Genomic DNA, 26,696 nt, shown 5'->3' with positions numbered 1-26,696 from the left:
CGTGCATCTTTTTTGTTGACATTATCCTTGAGATGGAAAGTTGACAGTGATTGGATGTAATATAGAAAGACACACACCCATGAGCTTTCACACTGCCTGTCAGGACAAACACTAAGCCATCAATCTCCAAAGATGACTTTATCTAACTCTAAACCTTTTCTTGTGTCATCCCAGCAGGAACAGTGGCCTAAATAAGTGTAAAAGGGAAAAACCCCCAAAAAGGTTTGTAACCACCAAGACCTCAGGTTGCACTAAAAATGCACAAAGCTGTGAATAGGTGAAAATAAGACAAAATGGACTTTCACCTCATCCAAGAGGTGTTTTTTTTTAGTTTAAAAATAACTGATGGAGAGTCCCAAGTATTTAATATGTAGTGGATGCGTCAACCTGGAGGAGATCCTAAGGGATAAGTTGTAGAACTGAAGATTCCTCTTGAATGAGAGATACAACGTCTTCACAGACAAAAAGTGCACAGCCTGTCGCAGTGTCTGTGTTGCTTTTTATTTAATCTTCTTGTTCTATTGGTTCTTCAACCTGTTTTCCTCCTTCCTACATCTCCATCTTCAGGATCCACTGAACAGTGTACACTATCCCTCTTCTGTACATGTCCAAACAGTCTCAGCCTTGCCTCTGTAACTTTGTGTCCAAGCTGCTCAACCGGAGCCCCATCACATTTCTGTAGTTTACCTTCCTGCTTCTGTTTCTTAGATTTAAAGTGTGCACGTTATTATCTTCTAATGCCATTTCTATACTCTTTTGCACAATCTCTGTCTCATTTCTTTTACATTTTTTTTAAACTCCATTTACTTATTTAAATTTTCATCACTGCTGTAAATATCAAATAGTGCTAAACATAAAAAATAGATATGAGACGATTTTTATTTATTTATTGCACTACCTCACACTATAGGCCTGAAAGTCTTAATCTCTGCCTCCTGTCATTTTATCACTGCCACCTTCTCCAGCACGTCTCATTACAATCTTGTAAACATTTCCTTTGAATCTTGCTACCATCCTTCTCTCACAAATCACCTACACCCTCTCCACCCTGCCTGCACTCTCTGCTTCACCTCTCTTGTGCACTGTCCCCTGCTTTTGATAGTTGACCCCAGACATTTAAACTATTCCACCTTCACTTCACCTCCTTGTATCTTTTCTTTCCTCTCTCATTGACAAATATCTATTTTGTATGAGAATACGAAACCGCGAATCCTTATAAATTTAACATAATATTTTTATTATTATGTAATTGTAGAATATACTTTTTAAATAAAATAAATCATGTACAGTAGTACATAATTAACTATTTGTGCACTATACAGTGTCCAAGTCCTGCTTTTTTAACTCTGCAGCGTCCTCTGCTGTACACAAGTTGAGCTAGCATAAAATCATTCTCCTGCAAACGAGCTTCTGAGATAATGTAATCGCTTTAATTACCTGTGTTGTTGTCACCAGTGTTGTTTATCACTGTCTGCGTGAGTTATTTAAGCCCATAAAGGCAAACAACACAACGATAACAATGGTGACAACAACAAAAATGCTCCCGGCATTTTTAGTTCTCTAAACAGGAGCAGCACATCCGGTCCGGCTGTCAAACCTGTCCGCCATTGGCGCGTCTCGTGGATTACTCTCTGGATGTGGGTCGTGCGTGTTTTTTCTTTGGCGCTTAAATTAACAAAAAACAGATATTTTCTGGTAACCAGTGAAACAGCAGGTGTGTCACGAAGGGTATTTTCGCGGGTTAGCTGCTTTAGTTCGCCCGTGCACTTTGCTAACGGAGAAACGCGCTACATGTCAAGTGAGCCGAAGAGACTCTGCACCGAAAACATGACCGTTACAAAGATCGGAACCCACAACGGGACCTTCCACTGCGACGAGGTTCTGGCTTGTTTCTTCCTCCGGCAGTTACCCGAGTACTCGGTGGGTGCAGCACGCTGCCGATTGATAGAAACATGTTTGGGGTTATTGCTAACTCCACGCTGTGCTTTGAATTTTTTTTAATGTAATCACTGTGCTCATCGTTACTGGCTAGGTAGAATTTAAATCCTCCCAGGAAGTCCTCACAGTAAGGATAAAGCCACATCTGCATTTTTGGAAACAACACTTAATCTTGTCTTCTGTTGATGGATCCAGTGTAATGCCAAAAAAAAACCCCACCAAAAGGGGGCGCTGTGTGTAAACGGATTGCAAAAACGATTACAGCATAAGACGTAATACGGTGAATATGTCACACATTTCAGTGTTATGGTCTGAATAAACTAAAAATACATTTTTTGTGTGTGTAGCCAGGTTTGCAGAACATTTGAGGGAGTTTTAAATTAAGTTAATCTCAACCTAATAGCACATTTTGTCTCTAAATACTTAATATGGGTGATAAAATAATATTGATCAGAGATTTGCTGCACTGCCCTAATAAAACCTGTGATCAAACCCAGGTTATAGCCTGTCGTAGCTGTACCGTTGTTTTGTGGCACTCTGTTGTTTATATTTGTAATTTTTATAATTTATATTAGTAACAAAAATACCATATTTGATTACCTCTACATGTCTGTGATTTATGCGCAGTTTAACAGAAACATTTTGATTACATATTTGAATTGACGTATACTTTATACAGTCAAAGCTTAAAGGTTGGACCTCCAAACACAGGGCTGGGCTTCTATGGTCTAATTTTTCACGTGTTTTTTTTTTCTTTTCCCTCCGGTGAGATTGTTGTAATGGTCTTTTAACAGGTATCAATCAGAAAGCATTAAATCGACTTCAGATGGTGAAAAATTCAGCAGCCAGACTTCTTGGCGGGCCATTACTTCTAGAACTGATTTTCAGATTATAGTCATTACTTTAAAAGCCCTTCATGATCTGGGCCCAGAATATATACTAAAACTGCTGTTCCCGTACCAAACACCAAGCAGCCTCAGATGCTCAGGCAGAAACATGTTAACTGTTCCCACATCGCATTTAAAGACTAATCGTTTTAATTTCATGCTAGTTTGTTCTTTTTTCCTGTGTTTCTGGAAAGCACTTTGAATGTTGGTGTTGATAAGTGTTATACAAGTAAACAAATAATAAAATAATAATTATTATTAATTTAGTTTGACATATATTTCTTTTTGTTTGCTGCACAGGATGGAGAAATCATTCGCACCAGGGACCCTGCACAGCTGGCAGAGTGCGACATTGTTGTGGACGTTGGAGGAGAGTTTGACCCAAAGAGGCACCGCTATGACCACCATCAGAGGTGCAGTTCTGGCAGTAAGCTGCTGAAAAGAGAGAAATTTATAGCTGTAGATTTCTAAAATATTATGTACTCTGAACTAAGACTGGGGGAGAGATTAATCTTCACTGTTCATCAACAGTAAGGGTCAGGATCATATCACAGATTAATTTTATGCCAGCTGAAAAATTTGACTTCAAGTTTAAGATTAAAATCTTGCTTTGTTCCAAGTGCTGTAAAAAACATGGTGTTGCATTTTGAGCTGTTCGTGTTTTCTGTCTGTATTGGTAGTTTTAAGGATCAACAAAAGAATGTTTTAAAAGATAAAGAAGATTCAGGAGAAACACCACTCAGCCATGTTATGAGTGTTGATGTTACATAGTTTGTCCAACAGAGGGAACTCTCTATTTCCCTGTCAGCCACTCTGTTTAGATTTTATTTTTCTAAAAGTAGAAACAGCTGACATATCAGATTATTGGATTTTGAAATTACCAAATATTGGTATCAGACTTAACAATCCTATATCGGTCAGACTCTAATATACGCATGTACCAATGGAAGGAAGCGTAATCTTTAAAGTAGCTCACGCACCAATCTCCAGTCACTTCCAAGCGCTGAGGCGCACCGTCTCCAGCAAGCCAAAATAATTTATCGGAATTATTACGCCTGGATTTTTCCCACTTTAACATCGTCATCGTACAGCCTTTGGGATTTCTTTTCATTATCTGAGTTCTAATGATGAGAAACTACATTTCGGGGTGGCTTCTGCTCTGACATCTTTGAAGCACCCTGATTGCATGAATCATAAGGTAACAGGCTCTGTGTTTTGTGTAGAATTTCTTCCTGATGATTGCATTCAGTCGACGTCTCATCACGTTGAGTAATCAGCCTATTCCAGGTGTCTTGTCAGCTTAATGTCCTGATGATAATCAGCCATAGCTTTTATGACCACGGCGATAAAGATATGCCAGGGCTCTCTTCCTCGCAGGCGGTTAGTGATAATTAGCGCTCCTTGAATTGAACGCCCCCCTGCTGTCGGTTCACGAGGCACAGAGGCTGCAGCAGTGCTGTCGGGGCCACAGGAGGCTGTGGCTGTCACTCACATGCCCGGATGGGGGGCAAGATGGTTGTGATGGCACAGATGAATGTAAGTGGGATTGGTGCGACAGGAAGTTAGAGAAGGAGCTGGCGAGAACAACTGTAGTCCTCATTTCAATTTCACTTGTGACAGCATACAGATTGAGCTGACAGCAGTACCAATGAATCGCAGACACATTCTGTCAAATAAAATAGCATGCAATTACAAGAGTGCAAGTCATTAAAGGACCTGTGGTTATTATATATAAATATATTTACAAATATCAAATGACTACTAATTAGAAAATGTTTAAAAATACATTTTATAAATTTGAAGGCTAAGAAATATATACCCAGTTAAATTATTAAGATTGGTTGCTTATGCTCGGCTCACTCACTGCTTTGACTTAACAAAGAATTATAGGTGAGTAAACATATTTTTCAGCGGTGACAAACATGCTCTGCATTTTGCAGCTTGTCATAAACAGCAAAAGGAAAACCTTTTTTGCTGATTTGACTGCTACTCTCACTGAATTTGGACCTTTAACAATGTAGGAAAAATGATTTTTGGATACTGCAGCTTTCCTTCTCCCATGTATTTATTGCATATCTTCAGTGCATTATAACAGCGGTCCCCAGCCTTTTTTGCGCCACGGACCGATTTAATGTCAGACAATATTTTCACGGACCGGACTTTAATGTGTCGCGGATAAATGCAACAAAATAAAACGATACGACCGAGACAAAAACTGGTATTTGGTAGTTTGTAAATATAGTGATAAACGCAAATTCACAATGTAATTGTATAACTTTATTAGCAGCATCCTCCTGAAATGCACCAACAATATTGAAAGTAACATCCTCCTCTCTGCCCTTTAACGCTCTCTGGTTGCTGTGGTAACGCAGAAATATTTCTTTCAATTACAACACGGGAAAAGACCCAGGGAAACCCTGAAAACCCCAGGGGGTTGGGGACCACTGCATTATAATGTGACCAAATGTTGATCAGTTATTTAATATTTGGGATTGATCTACTGTAATAATGTCTGCATTTGGGTCTAAATATGAATATCAGTAATGGTGGTGGCATGGTGGTTAGCACTGTCACCTCACAGCAAGAAGGTCTTAGTTTCAAATCCACCAGCAAGATGAGCCTTTCTAGAATAGAATAGAAAAGCCCTTTATTGTAATTCTACAATAGATTGGCAGCCTGTTCAGGCTGTACTCTGTACATACTAATGTATAAAAACATTGCCGTTGCTCTATGTGAGTTGGAATAAGCTGCAGTCCAACAGTGACCCTGAATTCAATAAATGGAAGAAAATGAATGAATTTATGGACAGTAATGGTGCAAAATGTATGGAGTCATTGGTGCTTGCCTCTCAAAAGTACAACAATTTTTAAATTAAATCACCGTTACTGCAATGCACTGAGTTGACTTAACAACTCTTGCTGAACTCATTCGATGGGAAAAGTGTAATCAGCAATGCCCCATAGATCATTTACTATCTGAAGCTCTCTGAGACTTAAACTATTGAGTCTGTTCTATTATTTGTTTACAGTTGGCTATAAATGAAAATGCATTTCCTTGTTTACTATCTGCCTTTCAAAAAACCCCACAAATGGGCAAAATTTGCTCTTAGACATTATCTCTCTTCCCAGCCCTCATTTTCCATCAGGTATTATACCGCACAGGAAACTGGGAAATTACCAAGTAATAGTATTCTTTTTAAACAGTGTTTGAGCCGAGTCACTACATTTCTTGCTGTATTTTCATGTGTTGTGAATTATAGTTATGCACAGAAACAATCCGAAAAATAAGTACATCTTGGTGTTCAATGACATGGATAACTTAAAAAAAGGAGCATCCAGCAGATTTGAAAAGAAGTGGACAAATCAAACCACACCAACACCAAATAGCTCTGTAAGTCTTTCTGTCATCTGTATTTCCACAATTCAAGAGCGTCACTCCTCCTGCTGTAGCATTGGTCAGAATTCATCCTCGTACAAGCTGTAAAGTCGAGGTAATATCCAGCATTTTATGGACATTTTTCCATGTTCACAAGAATTGCTGCTCCTAGAGTAATGGCATTAATTCTCATTATTTTGTACAATACAGCCAACCAGTGACAAGAAAACTCCACTTTCCTTGTGTACTTCACACATTACAGTAACCTGTGAATTTAGATGGAGGATAAGCCGGATGAGCCGCTACGACACTGACGTTCTGGTTCTGTTATTATTATCAGGAATATATGGAAAATAATCGCATCAGAGTAAAATGAAAACAAATCTCTTTAATGTGTTTTCTTCCCGGAGAGGCTGGTTTAAAAAAGCAGGGTGAGGTGCTGCTCTCTCCAGCGTGTTGCACAGATATGGTGTGTGTCACAAAAATGAGCTGAGCAGTTAGTAAAAAAGACAACTCTAACATGAAGAATAAATCAAAGTGCTTAGATAACAATTGTCTGATTACATATTCAACATATTACATATCTGAATATGAAAGATATTTCTGTTTCTTTCGGGTTAGTGGGAGAAAATATAATGAGGCACTTTTAATCCAAGTCTCCATATATCCTGTTTGTCTGAGGAAATTTTTAATCTCCTTAGGTTGTGTGTATTAAGTCCTGATTAAGCAATTTTGTTGGAAGCGACAGAATTAGATGCATTAGATGACATTGTGAACTGCAAGTCTTTGTCTTTCGAGTCTGCATCAGAGTTTCTGACACTGACCAAATACAAAAACACATAATTTAGGTGCCCCTTCCACTTTGAGATGATCTGAACGACCGTTTTTGTTCAAAATGTCCACCACGGGAGGCAAAACCTGGAGACAGTTTGAATCTTTATCAAAACATCTCCAAGTTTCTACAGTAATTTAAGTCACTAAAGAAAAAGAGAAATTCACTAATAAGGTCTGAGTTAAGTTAATCTAAAAGTATTTTGAGTTAATGTGCTGTAATCAGTGTTTTGTAGGCAACATTTACATTTGGGGTTAAACACGGTTGTAATGAGGCATTGAGGCTACTTTGGAGTCGGTTTGTAGTCCAGCTCCTGGAGGTATCAGTGACAAATTCATCTGCATAATTCTGAATAAGTGAATTTCCTCTAATGACACAGAGAGACATCAGCAACATTAAGTGGTGCAGCTGGTGCAGTATGTGAAGCACACTATATGTTAATTATGTTTAAATAAAACTTAATTTATGCCTAAATATCACCAGCGCTCAGCTGAACTGTCCCATTTTAATGCAGCGAGATGTTGCTTGATCTTGACTTCACACAAACAGCTTGATGACTTTTTCTTCGTAAGTGTTTTTTCTTTTAGCCGTTCTTCGTTTCAGATTGTCATTTTCCTCTCTCTCATTCACTTCCATTTTATGATCGTCAGCATAGAAATGCCTCTGCACGGCCAATTAGCCCTTTAATGGCTGTGATTACCCCCTACTTCCCTAGTATGTCACTCATTCATTTGATGGTCGGTTTTCCGCTGTGCTGCTGCCCGAGCATCCTAATTAAGCCTGAATTAAATGACCAGCAGTGACTCTGTGCTGGAGCCCACCCATCTCAGCACGTGTCTGAGAGGCCTCCAGTGGTTATGTGAGCTCACACTTACAAACCAGTGCGTCATTATTGATAATTTCAAGCACATGGCTAGATGCAGTATTTTGCTGAAGAGGAGAAAAAAATATGAATTATTTGTTATGAGCAGAAAAAAAGTCTAGTGATTGGCCTTTAGAACAAAATATGAATATCACAAGTTTTGGTTTTTAAATAAATAATCCGTTCTTCTCTCGCTACACAGTATATATGGTAAAGTTTTCAAAGGCAAAGACTAATAAACACATTTTCTTCCTGTTGTTCAGGACCTTTTCAGACACCTTCAACAGCCTCTGTCCAGAGAAGCCATGGCTGACCAAGCTCAGCTCTGCCGGCCTGGTCTACCTGCACTTTGGCCATCGAGTGCTGTCGCAGCTCACGCAGCTGAAGGAGGACGACAGGCAGCTGGAAGTGCTCTATGACAAGGTGAGAGGAAAAAGATGACAGATTTATAGCAGGCAGTGGATTTCTACTGATTGTATGTTTATTCACAAAATAAACACGCCATTGAAAATGTGTTTTCCACTGGTCCACTTGTGCCAAAAAAAACATTTTCTCAGCTGGTGAGTGGAACCTGAACATTGTTAATTTCACGATAAAGCTGGAAGAGGGAGATTACAAAAATCTATTAAGTGGGCAAGCTTGTCAATTACAAAATTATAATAGAAAATAAGGGACAGCATCCTAATTTGGCGTGTATTTTGCTTTTCAGAAGAATTGTGCAGATTGCATCCTGAAATCCTTCCAAACTGTCCTATTATACATAAACAATAGGGTTGGATGCGTTCTTCATCTTCTGTCGGTTATTTTGAAAACTAAAGACAGAATCGTGTGAAACGATCTGTAGTGTTGGGACACTGAGACACAATTCACCATTTATGATAATATCTTTAGCAGTAAGGTCAGAGGGGAAACAGGATGGATATGCTTGTGAATGAACCCTTTAGCCTCGAATCAAAGAGATCATCTGCTCTAAGCTAAATCTTAAGAGAGTTGTGATTTAGAAAATGTTATCAAAATGTTATCATTTGACTATTTGGCCAGATCATCCATTTCTACGCTTACATATGCCAGTGTTTTGAGTTAATTTTTGGATTTTCTGCAATCCACACAAGCTCAGATATATCCATAAACTGACTTAAATATTTTAATAGGGGGGTGCTGATGGTTCCACAGTGTCAAGTTAAAAGACAGTGCCAAAGGCTTTTAAATGAGCGATTGGCTACAACTGGTAGTTTCTCTATGTCAGCATAAAAATGATTTGTTTGACAGCACTCATTGGTCAGACAAGACAAAGATTGAGCTATCAGGCAACAATGACAAAAGGAATACATGGAGGTGTAAAGGTTAGGCTTGAGAAACCTGAGAACACTGAGCCATCTGTCAAGCATGGTGGTGGTAGCATCATGCTCTGGGTTGTTTGTTGCCAGAGGTTTTGGTACATTACACAACGTGGATAGAAACATCAATAAGGAATAACTTGAAATTCTTCAGCATCACCTCAACTCAACAGCCAAAAAGTTAAAACTTGGATACAGTTGAGTACTGTGGTTTTGGAAAGGCTAAAGCAGGCTAACCTGAACTCGAGCCTCTTGACAGTTGGCAGACTACGCTGGGTTCGTGCCAGGAAACCAGACAGTTTATATGAAATCTACTGATTCTGCCACGACGCGTGGTCAAATATCCAGCCAGAAATATACCAGAAGCTTGTTCATGGCTGCCAAAAGTGCAAAAAAGTGCAACTTGTTAAGGGACATTTAACCAGATATTAGTGGAAGTGTATTTATATATTTGACCCTGTGTGCATTTGTAGTACAATCATTCCACAGTGGAAAAAGAACAGTTCACAGAAATGATCAAATTCTCCAAATTACCGTCACATTTATACCCATGAAACCTCTGACCACAACTGTAGATTTAAAAGCACAAACTAGGACACTTTTTGGGATTTGCCTTCATCCCAGTTGGCAGTAGAGTGTGAACAGATATAAAAGGACACGACAGGACACGACAAAGTCTTTTAGCCAGATTTAAACAGAGTTCAGTTTCTTGCATTTTAGACAGCTTGGCCAGCAGGAGGCCTTGGCATCCATTGTGTTTTAATGGTCGGGCACATTAAGCCAGCCAAATCTTGGGTCACTATAAATATTAGCACTATTAACTCATGATATCATTTTTCTTTTGATGTGTCAGTTTGTTTAAAGCCCCGAGTAATCCTTTTACTCATGGCTCGGGCTCTACGTATTTTAGGATGCTGCATGTCATGTCCTTAGCCAGTTCCGACAAACTAAACATCGAGTTTTGCCTCAGAGCTTAGCTCCACTGATAAGTCACTTGTAAAATGTCAGCTCTTGCATGAATGACCTTCCAGTGAAGTTGAATTTTTATCATTTAATATGGCTGTTCCAGTTCATCTGCTCGTACAGTATTTTCGGGGATTTGTGAAGTAACAGCTTTTTTCCTATTTCATTTAGGTTTAATATTTTCTGTAACTACACATATCCTGTGGGTTTAATTCCTTTCCATGCATTCTTCTTGAAAAAGCTTTGTCTTTTTTTACTACTCTGATTTTATGCTCGGAATAAGTGTAAACACGAAACAGCTGATTCTGATGCCATAACAGATTGACAACCTCTGCCGCCACGTGCCTCTATCATGTGCTTACAGCTGTATGAGAACTTTGTGGAGGAGGTGGATGCTGTTGACAACGGCATCTCACAGTATGATGGGGAGGCCCGGTACAGCATCTCCACCACGCTGAGCGCACGTGTCTCACACCTGAATCCACGCTGGAACAGCACAGATCAGGATACTGAGGTGAGTACATGTGAGTGCAGCTGTACTCTATACCAGGACAGAAGGTGGCTTTTGACATGTGTGTGACTTCGCATCTCTTATATGGGATTAATTATAGTTATTATTTGTTTATCATTGCCTGGATTTCCACAGCAAAGCTCACCGTTTCTCAGCCTAATGCAGTAAAATGAGCTAATATAAGACTGTATAACTGTGGCATGCAGACAAGTCAGCATCTTTCTCTTCACTTTAATGTCCTCAGAACAGTTCTCTTTTATAATACACAAAATATCTCTCTGTCTGTGTCTTTGTCCCTGATCTCCTCTCAGACCATCAGGAGATGAGCGACCAAAATTGGCACACAGGTACATCTCAGGTCCCTGAAGGTTCTTAGCTACATCAGGCATTACGATGTTGCCTAGCAGCTACCTAGCATTTTTTTTTAATTCAAATAATTATTAAATTTTGCATTTTCTAACAAACACAAAAATACAACAAAAAATAACAAAAACAAAAAAACGAAGAGGTTTTAACATCTGTTGCATTAATCTGGAATTTCCAAGTCAGGCAGACATGTGGGTGGAAAAATTGTCCCATTGTTCCACCAAAGCTTCAGTCGCGTAATGTAACCTTCCCAACATCTTTTCTCCAGCAACATTCCCAATCATTTTTTCTTTCCACATTTTAAGCGTTGGAGTATGGGAGTCCTTCAAATATTCCAAAATGACACGGGCACATGTTACCAATGCAGCGCTTAACACTCTAAACTGATGTTTAACTGTGGCACCTCTCCTTTGTCTCCTAGTAGACATAATTTAGGTGATCTGGGCAAGTTACAAGGTATCCATGCCTGCATATAATTCAATACACTGTTCCAAACTGGAAAAACCAGCTGGCATTCCCAGAGGGCATGTATCAAAGTATCTTTAGCTTGTTGGAATTTCCAACATGGGTCATCTCTACCAGCACCTATTTTATAAGCCTTGAAGGAGTATAATAATATCTATTAAACATTTTGTATTCTGGCTTCCCTAATGTATAATCCATTATTCGACAGTATAGAATCCCACGTATCTTCATCCCCTGTAGACCCTAAATCCCTTTCCCATATTTTTTTCATAAAATGTACCAGTTTTAGCATTTATCCACCTATAAAGCATTATTGTGGGTCCATTGTGGTTTTACAGTTGTGCCTAATGTGAAAAAGATCACCGGTTCAATCACATTCACTTGTTCAAGTTGACGCAAATCCCTTAAACACTGCTTCAGGAAGGGATTCTGGTTAAAAGAAGTTATAAAAAATACAAATCAAAACTCGCTGCCCACTGTGCTGAACCCTTGTGAATAAAGAAGCAACAGAAAGTAGCTTTTATGCACCTAAAACACCTTATAATGCCTGCCTATCATTTTAATTTCAGTCTCATTTATATCCCCAATAGCTGAATTATGCATGATGCTTTATAATGCCATCACAGTGCCCATCAGCTACCGAGAAGTTTGCTAAAATGACCTGTTTTTAACCTCTGTGCACTTAGAACACCCTACAATAACATCTAATTTATATCCACAAAACTTCAGTTATACATCATATATTATGATGGCATCAGGTTGCCTAGCAATCACCTAGCAACGTGCTGAAATGACCTGTTTTTTTTGCCTTTTTACACCGACAAGACCCTATGAAAGCATCCTATCATTTATTGACACAAAAGCTTAATTATATGTGATATATTATAATGTCATCATGTCGCCTAGCAACCGCCTAGCAATGGGGGTAAAATGACCCTATTGCAAAAAGCATCACAGCCCACAATACGAATAGGCCAATGACGATGCTGCAGCGTTGGCATGTACTGGCGCACTTAATACATACCTGTTTATGACCTCAGTTGATCTGTAGAGTTTTAACCTTTTAATCAATAAAATGCAAGAAGTAAAAAAAACCCAAACAAAAACACTATACAGACGATTTTCATATTGGAGAAACCTGAGCATGGAGTATTGTTTTCCATGAAAAATTGCTAATGTTTTACTATTAATCAAAAAATGGTAGTTTATTTTATAATTGATGATTAGTTATCTCAGCCTACTGATTTGCAGCATCATCTCAGATACACAATATTGGAAAATTTAAGCAAAGATAATTAGTACAAACTAAAAAAAGAGAACTTAAAAAATCTAAATAATTATCCAAATGCAAACATACAACAATAAAATGCAACATGCATACTTTGCAACATGGATTAATTGCGATTTTAACAGACAGCTGTTCCACAGTAGTGCCCCAGTATAAAAAAAGGGATAAATTTAATTATCACACACAGTGAGCAACCTGTGATGAAGCAAAACTACAAAATAGTCTTAAGAGGGCAAACAGGTGCAGTGTGGTGCAATCAGTGCTCAGAGGTCATTGTGAGAGCTGTGCAGGACCAACAGAGTGTGAATTTTCTGTCTCTCATCAGTGTTTCCTGCACACTCACCCACAGCCTAGATATGCATATATGTCGACTATGCCAACATTTTTTTCCCCTTAAGTTACCTGCTTGTTTCTTGTTTCTTTTTTTTTCACGTTCCACTTCACATGATTATAATTCATGTCCTCCAAACACTGCAGGCGAAGCCATATCTGTGAAATGGGAAACTGAGAAAGATTTGAACTGGAAAATGTTTGGTAGACAACTTAATGGTAGAGTGACCTGTTGAACTCTCTGCACTGGCTGCTGCTGATAATTGAAAAACCTGATGGATTTTCATCTCCTCCAGCCATGACTGTTAATACTCAGGTCCAATGCAGCCCCCTCAAACAGATGCATACAGATTGTGCATGACATACCGCGTGTGTGTGTGTGCATGAGTTTGTGTGTGAGATATCTGTGCCGTGCTTTCTTTCACATGCTCCTCTTGGGCTTCTGCTCGTGAAACTATGCGAGAGTGAAATCGGGCTGTGGTTTGGGCTGCAGGGATCAGCAGGGAGGTAGTAAGACAAGACTTAATCACCCCCGTTTTGTCTGGTACACGGTCTCACGTAAAGTAGCTGATGTCAAACTGATGCTGTAGTAGTGATGAAAGAAGCTAAATGATCAAAAGAATACTGCGTTCAGCTGAGTCTACAGAGTTCTTTCTCTGTTAAAGTGACATCAGTGTTTTAAGTCTAGCCAGCTGTCAAAAAATCCAACATGTCTTTATTCTCACATATTTTAATCTCTATTTTATCCTTAGGAGGGTTTCAAGAAGGCACTGAAGATGGTTGGGGAGGAGTTCCTGGACCGTCTGGATTTCTACAAGTCCTCCTGGCTGCCAGCTCGTGAGGTTGTGGAGGAAGCTGTTAAGAAGAGGCATCAGGTACGAAGCTGCCCATTCTGTTTCATTCTGTTTGTTTTCTTTATTTGTTTGCACCAGCAGCAGTGGGCCTCTTATTACTCTCATGGTTATCTGGTTCACGGAGGGAGTAGCCTTTGCAGAGATGCCCAGATGTCCCTCTCCCCTTCCACCTCCTCCTGCTCTTCCAGGGGGACACTGAGGTGTTAAAAAGCCATCCGAGAGATGTAATCTCTCCCTGGTCTGCCCTGGGGCCTCCTACGGACTTTCCTGGAACACCTCACCTGGGAGACATTCAGGAGGCATCCTTTAATGTGGAGTAGCAGCTCTACTTGCCACCCTAATGACCAAAATCACCCTGTCTCTAAGGCTGAGCCCACCACCATATGGAGAAAGCTCATTTCCACTGCTTATATTCACAATCTCATCTTTTTTCAGTCACCACCCAGAGCTCGTAACCATAGGCTAGGGTGGGAATGTAGATCAGCTTTGCATTTACTGCTGACACCACACCAATCCATCTGTCAATCTCCTGCTCCTCACTCATCAATAAGACTCCTCAACTCGGGGCAGCGGCCCATCCCTGACCTGGAATGGGCACTCCGCCCTTTCCCGACTGAGAACCGTGGCCTCGAACTTTGAGGTTCTAATTTTTATCCCAGCCATTTCATACTTGGCTGAATTGGCTGTGAGTGATGATGTTTTTGTTTAAGCCGCTGGCCGAACAGTCGGTGTTTTCCCTGAGACACCGACTGTGGTTTAAATAAACTAAATAAATATGACTTTGAGGTTGATATGGAAACAAATGAAGCTAAACAGCAAAAAATATCTAAACACAGACCAGACAAAGAAGAAAAAAGCAGATGTAGGACACCTGATCTGTTAGCCCATAATGAGAAACTCACTGCAGAATTTCATGTTTGAGTATTTTTAATAAAAATCTGTGAATAAAGTTTGTTTTGTGCTCCTTAGATCTAATTTAATTTCTTTAATTGCTTTTTATTAAATTCTGATTCTGAGCATTTTCTGTCTTGTTTTGAAAACTGTAAATATTATCAAAAATGATGAGAGTATCAGGACTGTTGTTGTTTAGTTGAAGGAGACATTTATCACTTATAAAAGAAGCACAAGTTACGGTGAAAATGAGTTTAAAATGCTGCTGCTTTTCTTATACAGTGAAGCTTTCCACAGACACAGGCTTTTGTGTCTGTCCTTGATTTTTGCACATTAGTTACATGTGTTACACCTGTTCTATTCTTGTTTCCAGATAGATCCCAGTGGAGAGGTACTCCTTTTTTCCCAGGGTGGATGTCCTTGGAAGGAGCATTTGTTTGCCTTAGAGAAGGAGCTCCACGTGGAGACGCCCATTAAGTTTGTCCTTTACCCAGACCAGAATGGACAGTGGAGGGTCCAGTGTGTCCCTGCTGGGCTCAACACTTTCCAGAACAGGTAAATTTTAAGGTTATCTTTTAGTAAAATGTTATTGAAAACCATTTGAGGACCTTTTTTTCAGCTTTAGCTGTAGCATTCAGTCGCATGCGTGGAGGAGACCTCTTGCATGAGTTCCTTCAGCAGAAGTCGAGCATGCATAACTCGCAGGGGTTTTGTGAAACTGAGTCACGCACAATAAATTTTTCCACACTGGATTTTTTTTTTTAACACAATGACAGCTTCAGAGTTTTCAACGTGTTGCGTTGAGCTCCGGTGACAGAGACAAACAATGGTCTATGATTTAACTTTCATGCTTACTGGACCGTGTGACAGCCGCTCACGGAGGGTTGACGTGTTATCCGGTGAGAGACGGACTCCTACAAGGATAGAAATGGTTGTTTATAGAATGAGGAAGATACTTTATTTAAGCCGAAGATTTTGTTCCCAGGAACTTAAAAAAATATAAACACAACTCAGCACAGCCACCTGCACAGCCCTCCCACTCAGGTGCTTCTTGTGTGTTTTTCTGCTCTTAATTATACCCAGTGCTTCAATACAGCAGACTGAAAGATATAAAGCACATGCCAGTTTGACTGGTAGGAGAGATGCTTTGATTTCAAGATTTTTTTTGTGAGCATGAATCAAAGTGAGATGCTCTGTCGAGCAACAAAGCCCCTTTGATTTTCTGCTTCTATGCTTTTGTAATATGAATACCATTTAGGCCACTCAACAGTTTAGAGATGTGCTCAGTCACTGTCAGTTGTGCCTGACATACATGTACATGCCTTTCCTGTTTGTCCTTTTGCACCAGTTTAATTGGGTGGGTGAGCAACGTCAATGCCAAACTTTAAGAACACGATAAGTCGAGAACGAAGTGACGTGAGATTTTCAGGTTGATATCATAGGTGCTACGAGGCTGAGTGGTCGCACTGGCAGCTGGTGGTATTTTTGCTGTTGTGATAAGCAGCATTTCGACATACTTTAGCAATAAAGATGACCCGAATCCTCAAACCTAGCACTTAAATGAGAGTGCTAGGCTTATTAAACCATGTTAGAGTTCCTGTCAGGTCCCTCACTAATGACAGTGATGACAACACCACACCCCCTGTGTGAATTTTTAAAGATGATTAGCACCTATCGTCTGTGCTTCTTATCTCTGGAGGGGAAAGTGTTTACCCAAAGAGCTTCTCGCAGACCGACCTACAATGCTGTTCTAATAATGTCACTAGCGGGCCCACTGGAGTCCTGTAGTGGGTGTGTTGTGCCCTAAATCCCAGAATGTAGCACACATAATCACCAAAGTATGGCAAACACTAGGCTGATCCTGGACGTTATCCAGATATTCGTCTCTATAGCTGCTTGGTGCCGTACGGTTGCAGAGTCCATGTTTCCCAGAGTCGTGTTAAATGTGTTCATAATCACAAAAACCTGTTTCCAGGTACTAACAGAGACATTAGCGACAAAAAAATCTCCTGGTGCAGAAAATCTTTCCAGCATTGATGTTCCTTCCCTGTTTCGTTTACTTGACATGAGCTGCTGGATATTGATCTGCGCTTTTAAAGTGGTAGCCCTAAGTGGTCAGCATGTGCACTTAAGAAGCAGTGACTTAGGTGGAAGAGTATTGGAAGCGATTTGCGCTTTACAAAGCTGTGAAGATGAGCAGTTTTGCCTCGGGGATAGATTCTAGCATGTGGGTTTATCTTTGATCTTGTTTCCCAGTCTGTTTGTTAGACTCGCATCTTGTTACAGCTTGTATTTGTCTGGTGACAGAGCAATATGCAAACCGTGTTGTCAGAGTATTTTACAAGATTATATCAACTGTAGTTAATTAATTAGAAGTTTATTTATTCTTTGGTTGATGTGCTCTCTGCAGCAGGTTTGTGTATCTGTGCATGTGTGCGAGTGAAGAAGGGTCACCTGTAACACTGCTGTATTCAATTAAATTAAAATTTAATTTTACATTCAGTTTTATGAATATAAACCACAACAACAGTCACCTCAATGGGCTTTATGTTGTTAGGTACAATATTAGAGAGAAAACAATAATATAACCTGTTATGAGCAGGTACTTGGTGACAGTAGGAAGAAAAAAAACGCCCTTTTAACAGGAAGAACCCTTCAGCAGAAGCAGGTTCAGGGAGGGGCAGCCATCAGCCACGACTGGTTGGGGTCGAGGGGAGGAAGACGGGGCAAAAGACACACAGGACAAATTATATATACACATAACTCATCCCTGTTCATCTGGACGTAGCGTTTTCAGTGGGAGAAATGTTTCGTCACTCATCCAGGTGACTTCTTTGACCTCAGCTGACTTATTGTAATTGACTCTTAAACTTTTTTCAATGGAAGAACAAGTAAAAAGCCCTGTTTAAATGAAATAAAAAAGCTTTATAAACTTAACGCGAATAAAAGTAAATGCAAGGAAAAAATTCTGAATAAATAATAAACTACAAGTGTTTATGGCACAAGTGGATGAGTCGAGGGGAAAGGAAGGACAGGTGAGATTTCTGTTTACCTGTTATGAGAATTATTCATCTTAAGCTGCAAGAATCAGTCGCAGAGCAGAGCAGGCAGCTCGATTTGCACACTCTGTGTGAGGTGTGGGAGAACTTTGCCAGTTGGACGTATAGAAGTGTATCGGCTGATGTGAGTTGGCGTTGTGTTCAGCTGGTCCGCCAGTATTATAGCTGAGCTTGACTTCACCGTCTGTCTGAATTAGCGCCATGCTCAATATTTTTTTTCTTTTTTTCATTTAACGCGTCGGATGATTTTGGGTGGCGGTTTCTTCTACGTCAGATACAATTTTATCCAGACAACAAACTCAGCAGGAAAGCTAGACCACTTCCATTACTGAAAGCATTTTGTGGTTACAGAAGTTTTACTAATCGAACACACCGTCTAATGAGTTAGGAAATTTGTGCAAAGTGAACACAATCTGTTTTTTAATCCTCTAAAATTGGTAAATCCTCTTAGACGTCAGATCGAGTTATATCTGCTACAAAATGTTTAAACTGTGTTATAAATTGAGCTCTGACCTTTGTGACAACGACTAAAAGCTATGTGTGAGTTTTGAGGGGATTGCTTGTGGAGAACTGAAGAAGAATTGGGGATTGTTGTCTAGATTAAGACTCTTTCTTTCCTTCTAAGTGTGAGATGCTGATAGTTTTTGTCTGATTCCAGTTTTCTTTCTAAATACTTTAAGTGACAAACAAAAATAAACTTTTCTTCTATGCAGAATATTAATTTATTAATTAAAGAAGTTATTAACTGTAGTAAATTACAGGATTTCGCTCCCTTAAAAAAAAGCACAAACTGTAGATCACTAGAGACATTTTCCTCTGGCGCGATGAATCAGGATTGGCGGTTGCCAGGATTACTTATCTGACTGCATTGTGCCAAGTGTAGAGTTGTGGTGGAGTGGGATTATGGTGTGGGGTTGTTTTTCAGGAGTTGGGCTTGCCCCCTTAATTCCAATAAAAGAAACTCTCCCTGCTTCAGCAACAACATGACTGCACACAAGGTCCATAAAGACATGGCTGAACGAGTTTGGTGTGGAAGAACTCGACTGGCCTGCACAGAGTCCTGACCTCAGCGAGCCAGATGGGAACGTCATATTAAACCCTGAGAATTAGGAATAGGATGTTGTTCAAGATCATGTCTATGAAGGCAAGTGAGTGAATACATTTTCTAGTATGTTTATAACGTCTCTAGATTGGAGGATATTAACCCTGCTTTTACCCACTTTGATCCTTTGCTTATACCGAGGCTCACACTGAAGCGGCTGGTTTGGAGCTCTGGATAGCTTTAGCCACTTTTCCTTTGTTAGCTTCTTTATAATGTCCGTGTTTTGCTGGGTGAAGATGGTTTAAGTGTCTGACTGGGTTTGTTGGTACAAACATTTTCATGCTGGTCTCCCTGTGGTTTAATTTGGCCAGTTTTTCAGTCGTTACTCATAGTAAAGTGTTTCCACACTAATGTTAGAGATTGGCTTTACGTGTGCTTGTGCACATGCATGAAACGCCACAGATCATAATCGGATGACCAGCTGTCACCAGTCTTGACTAAACACAGTGGAAATCGACTGATTCTGGTCCCTGGATGATTGATCGCTGCTCCTCTAGCAGCAACTTAATATGCATCTGTGATACTGCATTTGAGAGTGAATAGTAAATTGATGCTGATATTGATGTAATGAGATAAAATTAGAAATGTGCCTCTGACAGTGAGAGCTACATTAAAGAGAGGAACAACATAAATACACTAAATGGTTGTTGCTAAATAAATTGCGCTTATAAATAGTATCAAAAACAAGGAAAAAGCAGAAATCGTACCAGTCACATGATCTTTCTGGTCCTTCACGTTGACTGCTTGAGAATAGTGGGAGACCTTCTGAACACATCATTCCTACAGAGACAGGAAGACGCTGGAATAGCTTTCTGATTCACTCCTGGCCTGACCAGTGGCTGCTCTCACCCCTTTCCTCCTCTTTTCTTTTGATTATCCCATTAGTGGGTTTTTTGTGCTTCTTGCTCTTTTTGTGCAGAGTATTTCTGTCTCAGTCCTATAATCACACTCCTCCATTTTGTCACCCCCCCCCATTTGTCTTGCTCTTTTCCCATTAATCCCTTTTTTCCCCTCCTCCACCTCCTCCTCCGCCTCCACGTCCTCTTCTATCTCCCCCTCCTCCGCCCTATCTCGCTGTCTCACCTTTCACACCTTCCGCCCCTCCCTCGCCTGGTCCCTCAGTTAGACTTTTTTCCACTTTGCTCCAGAATCTCATCAGGCGGCCGCGCTTTCAAAGACTAAAAAGAAAAGACACCTGTTTGTAGTCGCGGAGCACTTCAAAGATTTAATTTAATGCAAATATGCTGGTTGGTGTGGCGCTACATGGGAACAATAGCTTGTGTGATGGATAAAAACGTAGCTCCAGATGGCTCTTTCTATGGGTGGCCTGCTTTCTCCCAGCGGGCTTGTGCCGACTCTGCAGAAGGGGTGTTGTTATCGCCTGTGTCCCTGCTACTGCACCTGGGGGGGAAAGGGTCTATTTTTATCAGCATCGTAGTGCAAAGTAAATGTGAGCTGGGAGAACGAAGAGGGGAGTGAAAGCAGCCCTTGCTTGGAAATGTGCTGTATAGGATGATACTGTAGGTTGACAGCAGAATGAGCTGAGCCAGAAACATATACCTCTATTTCAGGAAATACACACTGGCAGCTGCCACATTTACCTGCTGTATCGCGGTATTGGAGGTGAACCTGATGGTTGTGACTCGATGTCTTTATCCTTTCTACTTCATCTGATTGTTATTTTGGTCGATAGTTTAGTCGATAAAGCGCCAGAAAATAATGACTGATGTCCTTCACAATCACCCGTCTCCTGGTGATCTCTTTAGTTTGTCTGAAATCTGAACATATGAGCAAAGGGCAAGACAAACAAAAAAACAAAACCCAGACTGTATGACATTTTTGCTTGAAAAATAATTAAATTGAGCTGGTCATCTGTAATCATGTCTGTAATTCCGAGATGAAGCAGCGATGTCAGGTATAAAATGACAGTGGATCATATGAGAAAATGCCTCGGAGAAAAAATGGGAATAATTCCATTTAATTTGTCTTCAAAAGCAGAGAAATTTTACATTGTGGAAGGGAAAAATGTGTGTAATGTGGAAGATCTGTGGTCAGAATTTGGTGCATGTTATTGATGAGTAAAGGTGCAGAAAAATGCAGCACTTCAGCTTCTACAAAAGTGCCTTTTGTTCTGTTCTCAGTGAGGAACCAGAAGGTTCACGCTTTCGTTCATATCGCTGAAAACATGCAGTAATGAAGTCTCGAGGATGTGTCTCCGACTCTAAAGTAACATTTTTGTAATGACCCACTAATTGCCACTATCTGTCTCAGTTGAGGTCTTAGGGGGTCTTCTCTCATGAGACGCTAATTTGTTAATTGTGGATTTATTTTTAGACCGGTCATCTCGCAAGCGAAAGCTTCCTGGCCTATTGTAACAACATCAGCCGCCCCCTCCTACTCCTTCCCTCATCACCAGCCCTGTTGACCTTTCCTCAGAGCTCATTTTCCAGCCGCACTGTGCAGCTATCGATTGGTTGATTCTTTAATGGGGATTATAGGTTTGCCATACTTGCCTCTCCAGGTAGTCCTATGGCAGTCTTATTAGGGATAAAAGATTTGACATAATGGAGTCGACATGCAAATCATTCTCATCATTATGGATGTTATAGAAAAATGGCAGTTAATGCTCAAAGTAAAGAGAACAAGAGAAAACACTTTGCTCGCTTCAAACTGATGCACCGTTTGACAACCGTGTCACTTTATTTCTGACAAATTCGACCGTGCTGTTCCATAATTCATCAAGTTTGCGATAAAGAGAAAGACGAGCCAAAGGTTTGTATGACATCCGACGCTTTTAGGGAATTTCGGCGTTTTAAAAAGCATTTAAAGTCTATTCCAGAAGCAGGCGGTGGGTGAAAGGTGAACAATGAAGTGCTTAATCAGGCCAATCGGAATGAAACATTGCTAAATATAAAAGTCCTCTGAGGAGAACAGGGGTCTGAGATAATGGAGATAATAACCCCGTCAAGGAAAGAGTGATATAAACGCACGTGCTAGATAACAGGTAAGGTGTGATTGGCAAGGCTGTAGAAAGATGTATGCTACCTGCAGTAGGTGGTAAATGAGCTGTTCTACATTTTTATGAATTTTCTCTGCGTGCTCCATCCAGAGACAAGTTTTCCAGGTCGGCTCGTAAACCATCGCAGAGCCAATCTTTCCCCCACTTTGCGAGATTGCCTTTTGACTCCACTCCGCTACCATAGGGCTCTCCAGTCGCTGCACTGAGGTGTGATTTTCCACATTGCTGGAGGAGAATAAAGCTGATTGTGTTTTTTTTGTTTTTTATTGTATTGGTCTATTTGTCGGTGCCCATTATAGTGGTGCTATGTGCAAGAGTGGCTGCACATAGCACCACTACCCCTGCAGGCATGAAAGCTGAAAGGATGAGAGTAATCCAAGCGTTTGTGCAAAAACATTCAGAAATTATGAAAGAAATGAGTTACAACCAACTAATATACATATAAAAATGCATTTTTCTGAGCTTTTGCCGATTAATATTCTAGTATTGTCTTCATGCTTTCAGTCAGTTTATATTTAGGACTTTGTTAAAGCTCAAGTTCACGTTCATATTTCTTGTTTTGTGAAGCAGATTTTCACTTTAGTACCATATGAGCTACGGAGAATTTGAAAAGTTTAAGAAGTGCAAATATATTTTGTTTTTGTCTGTAAAATGACTTTGTTAATCACTCTGTTTTGGGGTTTTTTACCCTAAACTCCAGAGTTTGCTGTTTTTCATAATGTACAGTACATTTTGTTTTTGCAAAACTAATGCGCAACATGAAGTGATCAGCAGACCACAGTGTCCATCTGTAAACCAACCTGCCCTTCTGTGCTCCTGTCCCAGGCTGTCGCTGCCAGAAGAGTGGCGTGGTGTTCGGGATGAAGCGCTGTCGGAGCTCAGCGGGATCAAGGGCTGCATCTTTGTCCACGCCGGAGGCTTTATTGGCGGGAACAAGACCCAGGAAGGAGCGATGGAGATGGCCCGCAGGACCTTGCAGGCCGCCGCCCAGTCCCCGGCGAACGGAAACAGCTGACTTAATTACCATGTTGTTTAGTGATATACCAACGCAGACTCTGGGCTCTGGGTCATCGTGCTGACTCATAATATCCTTCTTCTCTCTGCCTGTTCTTATAAATGTCTGTTCTGGAGTTCTTTTGAAATAAAAGACTGATTTGACATATTTTTGGTCTTTGGTAAATAATTGAGCATTGGCTTGAATCCGGCAATAAACCTGCTGTTTTCCCAGTCTCTTGGCTGTCGCTCGCGCCCCATAATATGCTGCCATCTGACCGAACAACACCAGCATCTTCAAAGCCTGAGATACCACGGCCTTACCTTTCAGTCGCTGATTTATAGAGACACCTGGACTACGGTTGCACCTTTCATTTCCAGCGTGCTGACATTAACCGTAGCACTACAAAGAGATACAGAGGCCACTTCCTTTGGCTCCGAGATCAAAGCGTCAGTAATAAGGCCTGATTAATTTGGATAAATTAAATTACCAAACGCCACAAAGACGTGCTCCGCGTGGCAGGAAGCCTCGTGACGGGGTTACCGGGACTGGGACGAGTCATGCAGTCAATTTCCCTGTAATAAAGTCGGTAGATGTGGCTTGAATTTTCTCATCATTACACCAGATTTCCTCCCCCTTTTGCTACCTGTTACTTCTTATTACATTCTCCACGGGTCTGACCTTCCGCTGCTCTTCGTCTACATAACGCACCGCTCTGGTTTTATTGCTGTGCATTTTATTTCCATCAGCGCTGGTGTCATTGTGCAAATGCCACTGCGGTGCAAAATAAAATGGACACGTTACAGCTGTAAATGTTGCTCGGCTTCATGTCTTTCTCCTCATTTGCCTTTTGTTGCATTCAGACTATTTATTCTTAAATCCAGTTAATTTTCTCCTAACACGCTCTTGCTTTTACTTTTTTTTGTGGCAAACGTTAGACCTCCCCCATCTAATGTCAAGAAAACAAGCTCCCACAGACAGCATGTGCTCATAGCAATAAAGCTCATGGTGTATCGTCTAATCTATATCTGCTCTCAACTTTCAGCTGCTGAATTATTGTTTACCATTTGGCTGAGAGTGCACTAACAATATATAATGGCTTTGGAAATGTGCGCTTCCTCTTGCAACTTCTTTGGCACGCTACCTTTGTCTCAGAAGCACACAGATACACGTTTTAGTGTTATTACTCTGCTCTCTATTGTGCTGGTCCCGAGCCAAGGTCTCAATCCAATCCATACACATTTGTCACAGCCTTTTATAGTCACATGGTGTTGTAATCCCTGCCAACTGATGCTGTATTGTTTTGGGAGATGTAGAAGATAACCCCTTTTCACAGCTTGCTTCACTCAAAGGAGCAGGACACAGCAAAGGTGCATTCATCACAGTGGCAGAATTGGAGACTCTCTGAGAGAAGCATCAGATTGAAAGGAGGAAAGAACTGATGTGTAGCCTAAATGCATCGATTTGAGCTTCCCAGTCTCCACTTTACCCTCACATGCACAGTTTCAGGCTTATTCATGGTCAAGTGCACTTGCCTGATTGCTGTGCACAGGAAATCACAGGGTGCTCTGTGACTATATTCTAAATGTTTAGTGTCCTCAAAAGCTCTGCTTTGCATTTTAGCCCATGCGCTGGTTTTGCTGCTACAGAACAAACGGGCTGCAAGTCTTTTGCTGTCACCCAAAGCCCCTACAAAGCAACATTTTTTAATACTTTGTTTTGTCAGCAGAGATGATTTTCCGTCTGTGTTGTAGTTTTTAACAACACAGCAGCAAACCAGATCTTTGTGTTAGTCCTCGGTCGTAAGCATTTTTAAGACGACTCCAGCACTACCGAGTCCCACTTGGCCACGCTGTGGAAAAATGGCTACTGAGAGCCTCAGCAGAACACCTGCCCCCAGCCTGACCTGTTGTTAGTGGATTTAATCCCGAGAGAATGACAGGCTAGTTACAAGAAATGCTCCACTGCTTTTTCTTTTCTCTCGCTCCCCCTCCTCTCCCTCTCTATACCTAATGGAGAGGTATAGCCACATGAGTTTTGTGGGTTTTATTTTTTTGCCCTTTCTTTTCACAACACAGATAAAGGACAAAAACACGGACCGTGTGCACAGAAAGAACTAGATTTTTGTTTCTGGCTGGCAGATCTTTTCCACTGCCTCTTTGTATTTACAAATTTGTGTGGTTTGCTCAGTTTTCCCCTCTGAGGACAACACCCGAGCAAACAGATGATGCCAAACTGTTTCACTTGACTGCAGTGATGGTTTTCCTTGGAGTTCATATTGTCAGTGTTGTCATCATCGTGCTGCTCAGAGGCATGCGCATCCTTTAAAAGATCTTCATCCGATATTGTACAAATAGACCCTCCATAGCCTTCTCACCATGTGGTACAGCTTTTATTTTTCTTCCTGCAAATTGAACTTCGGACCCAAAATCATGCTATTCGCTCTCAGTTCAGGGAGCAAAAATAGACAATGTGCAATACTTTTTTTTCTTTCTTTTCTTGAGTAGGAGATTTTTCTATCTGCTGCCATGTGCTTTCTCATTATGCACCCCTTTGTCCCTTGTTTTCTATCTGGAAAAACCACAAAACTCAGCCTGTCTGCCGCATCATGTCTGGCAAACATGGAAACAATCACCCATCAAGGGCAAAACATTCACAAGTATTCAGCTGGAATGTGGGGGCAAAAAAAGGCATTATACTTGCAGCGTTCTGTATTTGTCAGGAGTGGGAATGTCATAGATTTAGCAGGAGCAGGACGGGCTGTAGAGGCAGAGGAGGGATACGAGGTGCCATCATGGCTGTCAGACCCATCCTTTCCCCCCTGAGGGCTCTGCTGTACATGGGCAGATATTTTTGCTGCTTACAATATAAAATCAGAGACGGAGCAGGTCACTCATCCCGAGAGTGCGCCTGCTCTCTGCATACATTCTGTTTTCTGCTGTTTTGTCTCCCGGTCTGATGGTGTTTCCATGTCATTTATGTGGAAATTCAAAATGTCAAGGCTGCCATATGTTCTGCTGCTCCTTTGTAGGTCCATGCTTATGTTTCCCTGCGTGTCCAAGTCAGTCTTCATTTTCAGCTTGATCCACTCTCTGTGTCTGCACACTGTGACAAATGAAGTCTCTTTCTACTTGACCTCCACTACTAAGCGTGGACAAAACAGGAGTGATTAGAAGAATCGCATTTTCCCTTTAATGCTGTTTTCCTTTCAGCTCTATCAGTCAGGACTCCTGTTTATCTAACTGTGAACAGCTGCAGCTTTTGTAAATAGCCCGCTCAGCTTTGCGGGTGATATAGGCTATTTATTATTTCACATGCTATATCAAACAATGATTAGGCTCTTTTTTTTTCTTTTTTTCTTTTTTTTTTTGCTTACTTAAAATGAATAAATAAATTACTAATCTGTGTAACTGTGCGCATGGCTGAGTTTCAATCTGATTCTGCTGGAAAAATGGTTGGAAGAATCTAATTATATCTATAGGTTAATTAAGTTAACCAGCGTCTTCTCAGAAAGCTGAGATTGATTCCAGCTCTAGTGAGGGACAGAAGAAGTGGAGGGCACACCTCCCGCGTTTGTTTTCGTCTCACGCGCGCACACGCACACACACATATACAAGCGCGCG

The 26,696-nt window shown here is 40.8% G+C and overlaps 1 protein-coding gene across 1 annotated transcript; it reads left to right on the top strand.

Moving 5' to 3' along the window:
• Positions 1–1,396: 1,396 nt before the first annotated feature.
• On the top strand, positions 1,397–23,241 carry myg1 (myg1 exonuclease). Its single transcript, XM_082534312.1, has 7 exons — positions 1,397–1,920; positions 3,126–3,238; positions 8,158–8,317; positions 10,559–10,708; positions 13,907–14,029; positions 15,273–15,454; positions 22,905–23,241. Exons 1-7 carry the CDS (start codon positions 1,636–1,638, stop codon positions 23,092–23,094), a joined length of 1,203 nt encoding a protein of 400 aa, XP_082390438.1. The 5' UTR covers positions 1,397–1,635; the 3' UTR covers positions 23,095–23,241.
• The last annotated feature ends 3,455 nt before the right edge of the window (positions 23,242–26,696 follow it).

This window comes from Aulonocara stuartgranti (assembly GCF_965226115.1).
Source record: "Aulonocara stuartgranti genome assembly, chromosome: 5".
Classification (NCBI taxonomy): Eukaryota; Metazoa; Chordata; class Actinopteri; order Cichliformes; family Cichlidae; genus Aulonocara; species Aulonocara stuartgranti.
This window is presented reverse-complemented; position numbering and strand designations above follow the sequence as displayed.

Excerpts from the sequence above, each read along its gene's own strand:
- myg1 (XM_082534312.1), top strand. The coding sequence starts at position 1,636 with ATGTGGGTCGTGCGTGTTTTTTCTTTGGCGCTTAAATTAACAAAAAAC. Across the intron at positions 14,030-15,272 it reads CTGTTAAGAAGAGGCATCAG|ATAGATCCCAGTGGAGAGGT; the intron begins GTACGAAGCTGC and ends TCTTGTTTCCAG. Across the intron at positions 15,455-22,904 it reads CTCAACACTTTCCAGAACAG|GCTGTCGCTGCCAGAAGAGT; the intron begins GTAAATTTTAAG and ends CTCCTGTCCCAG.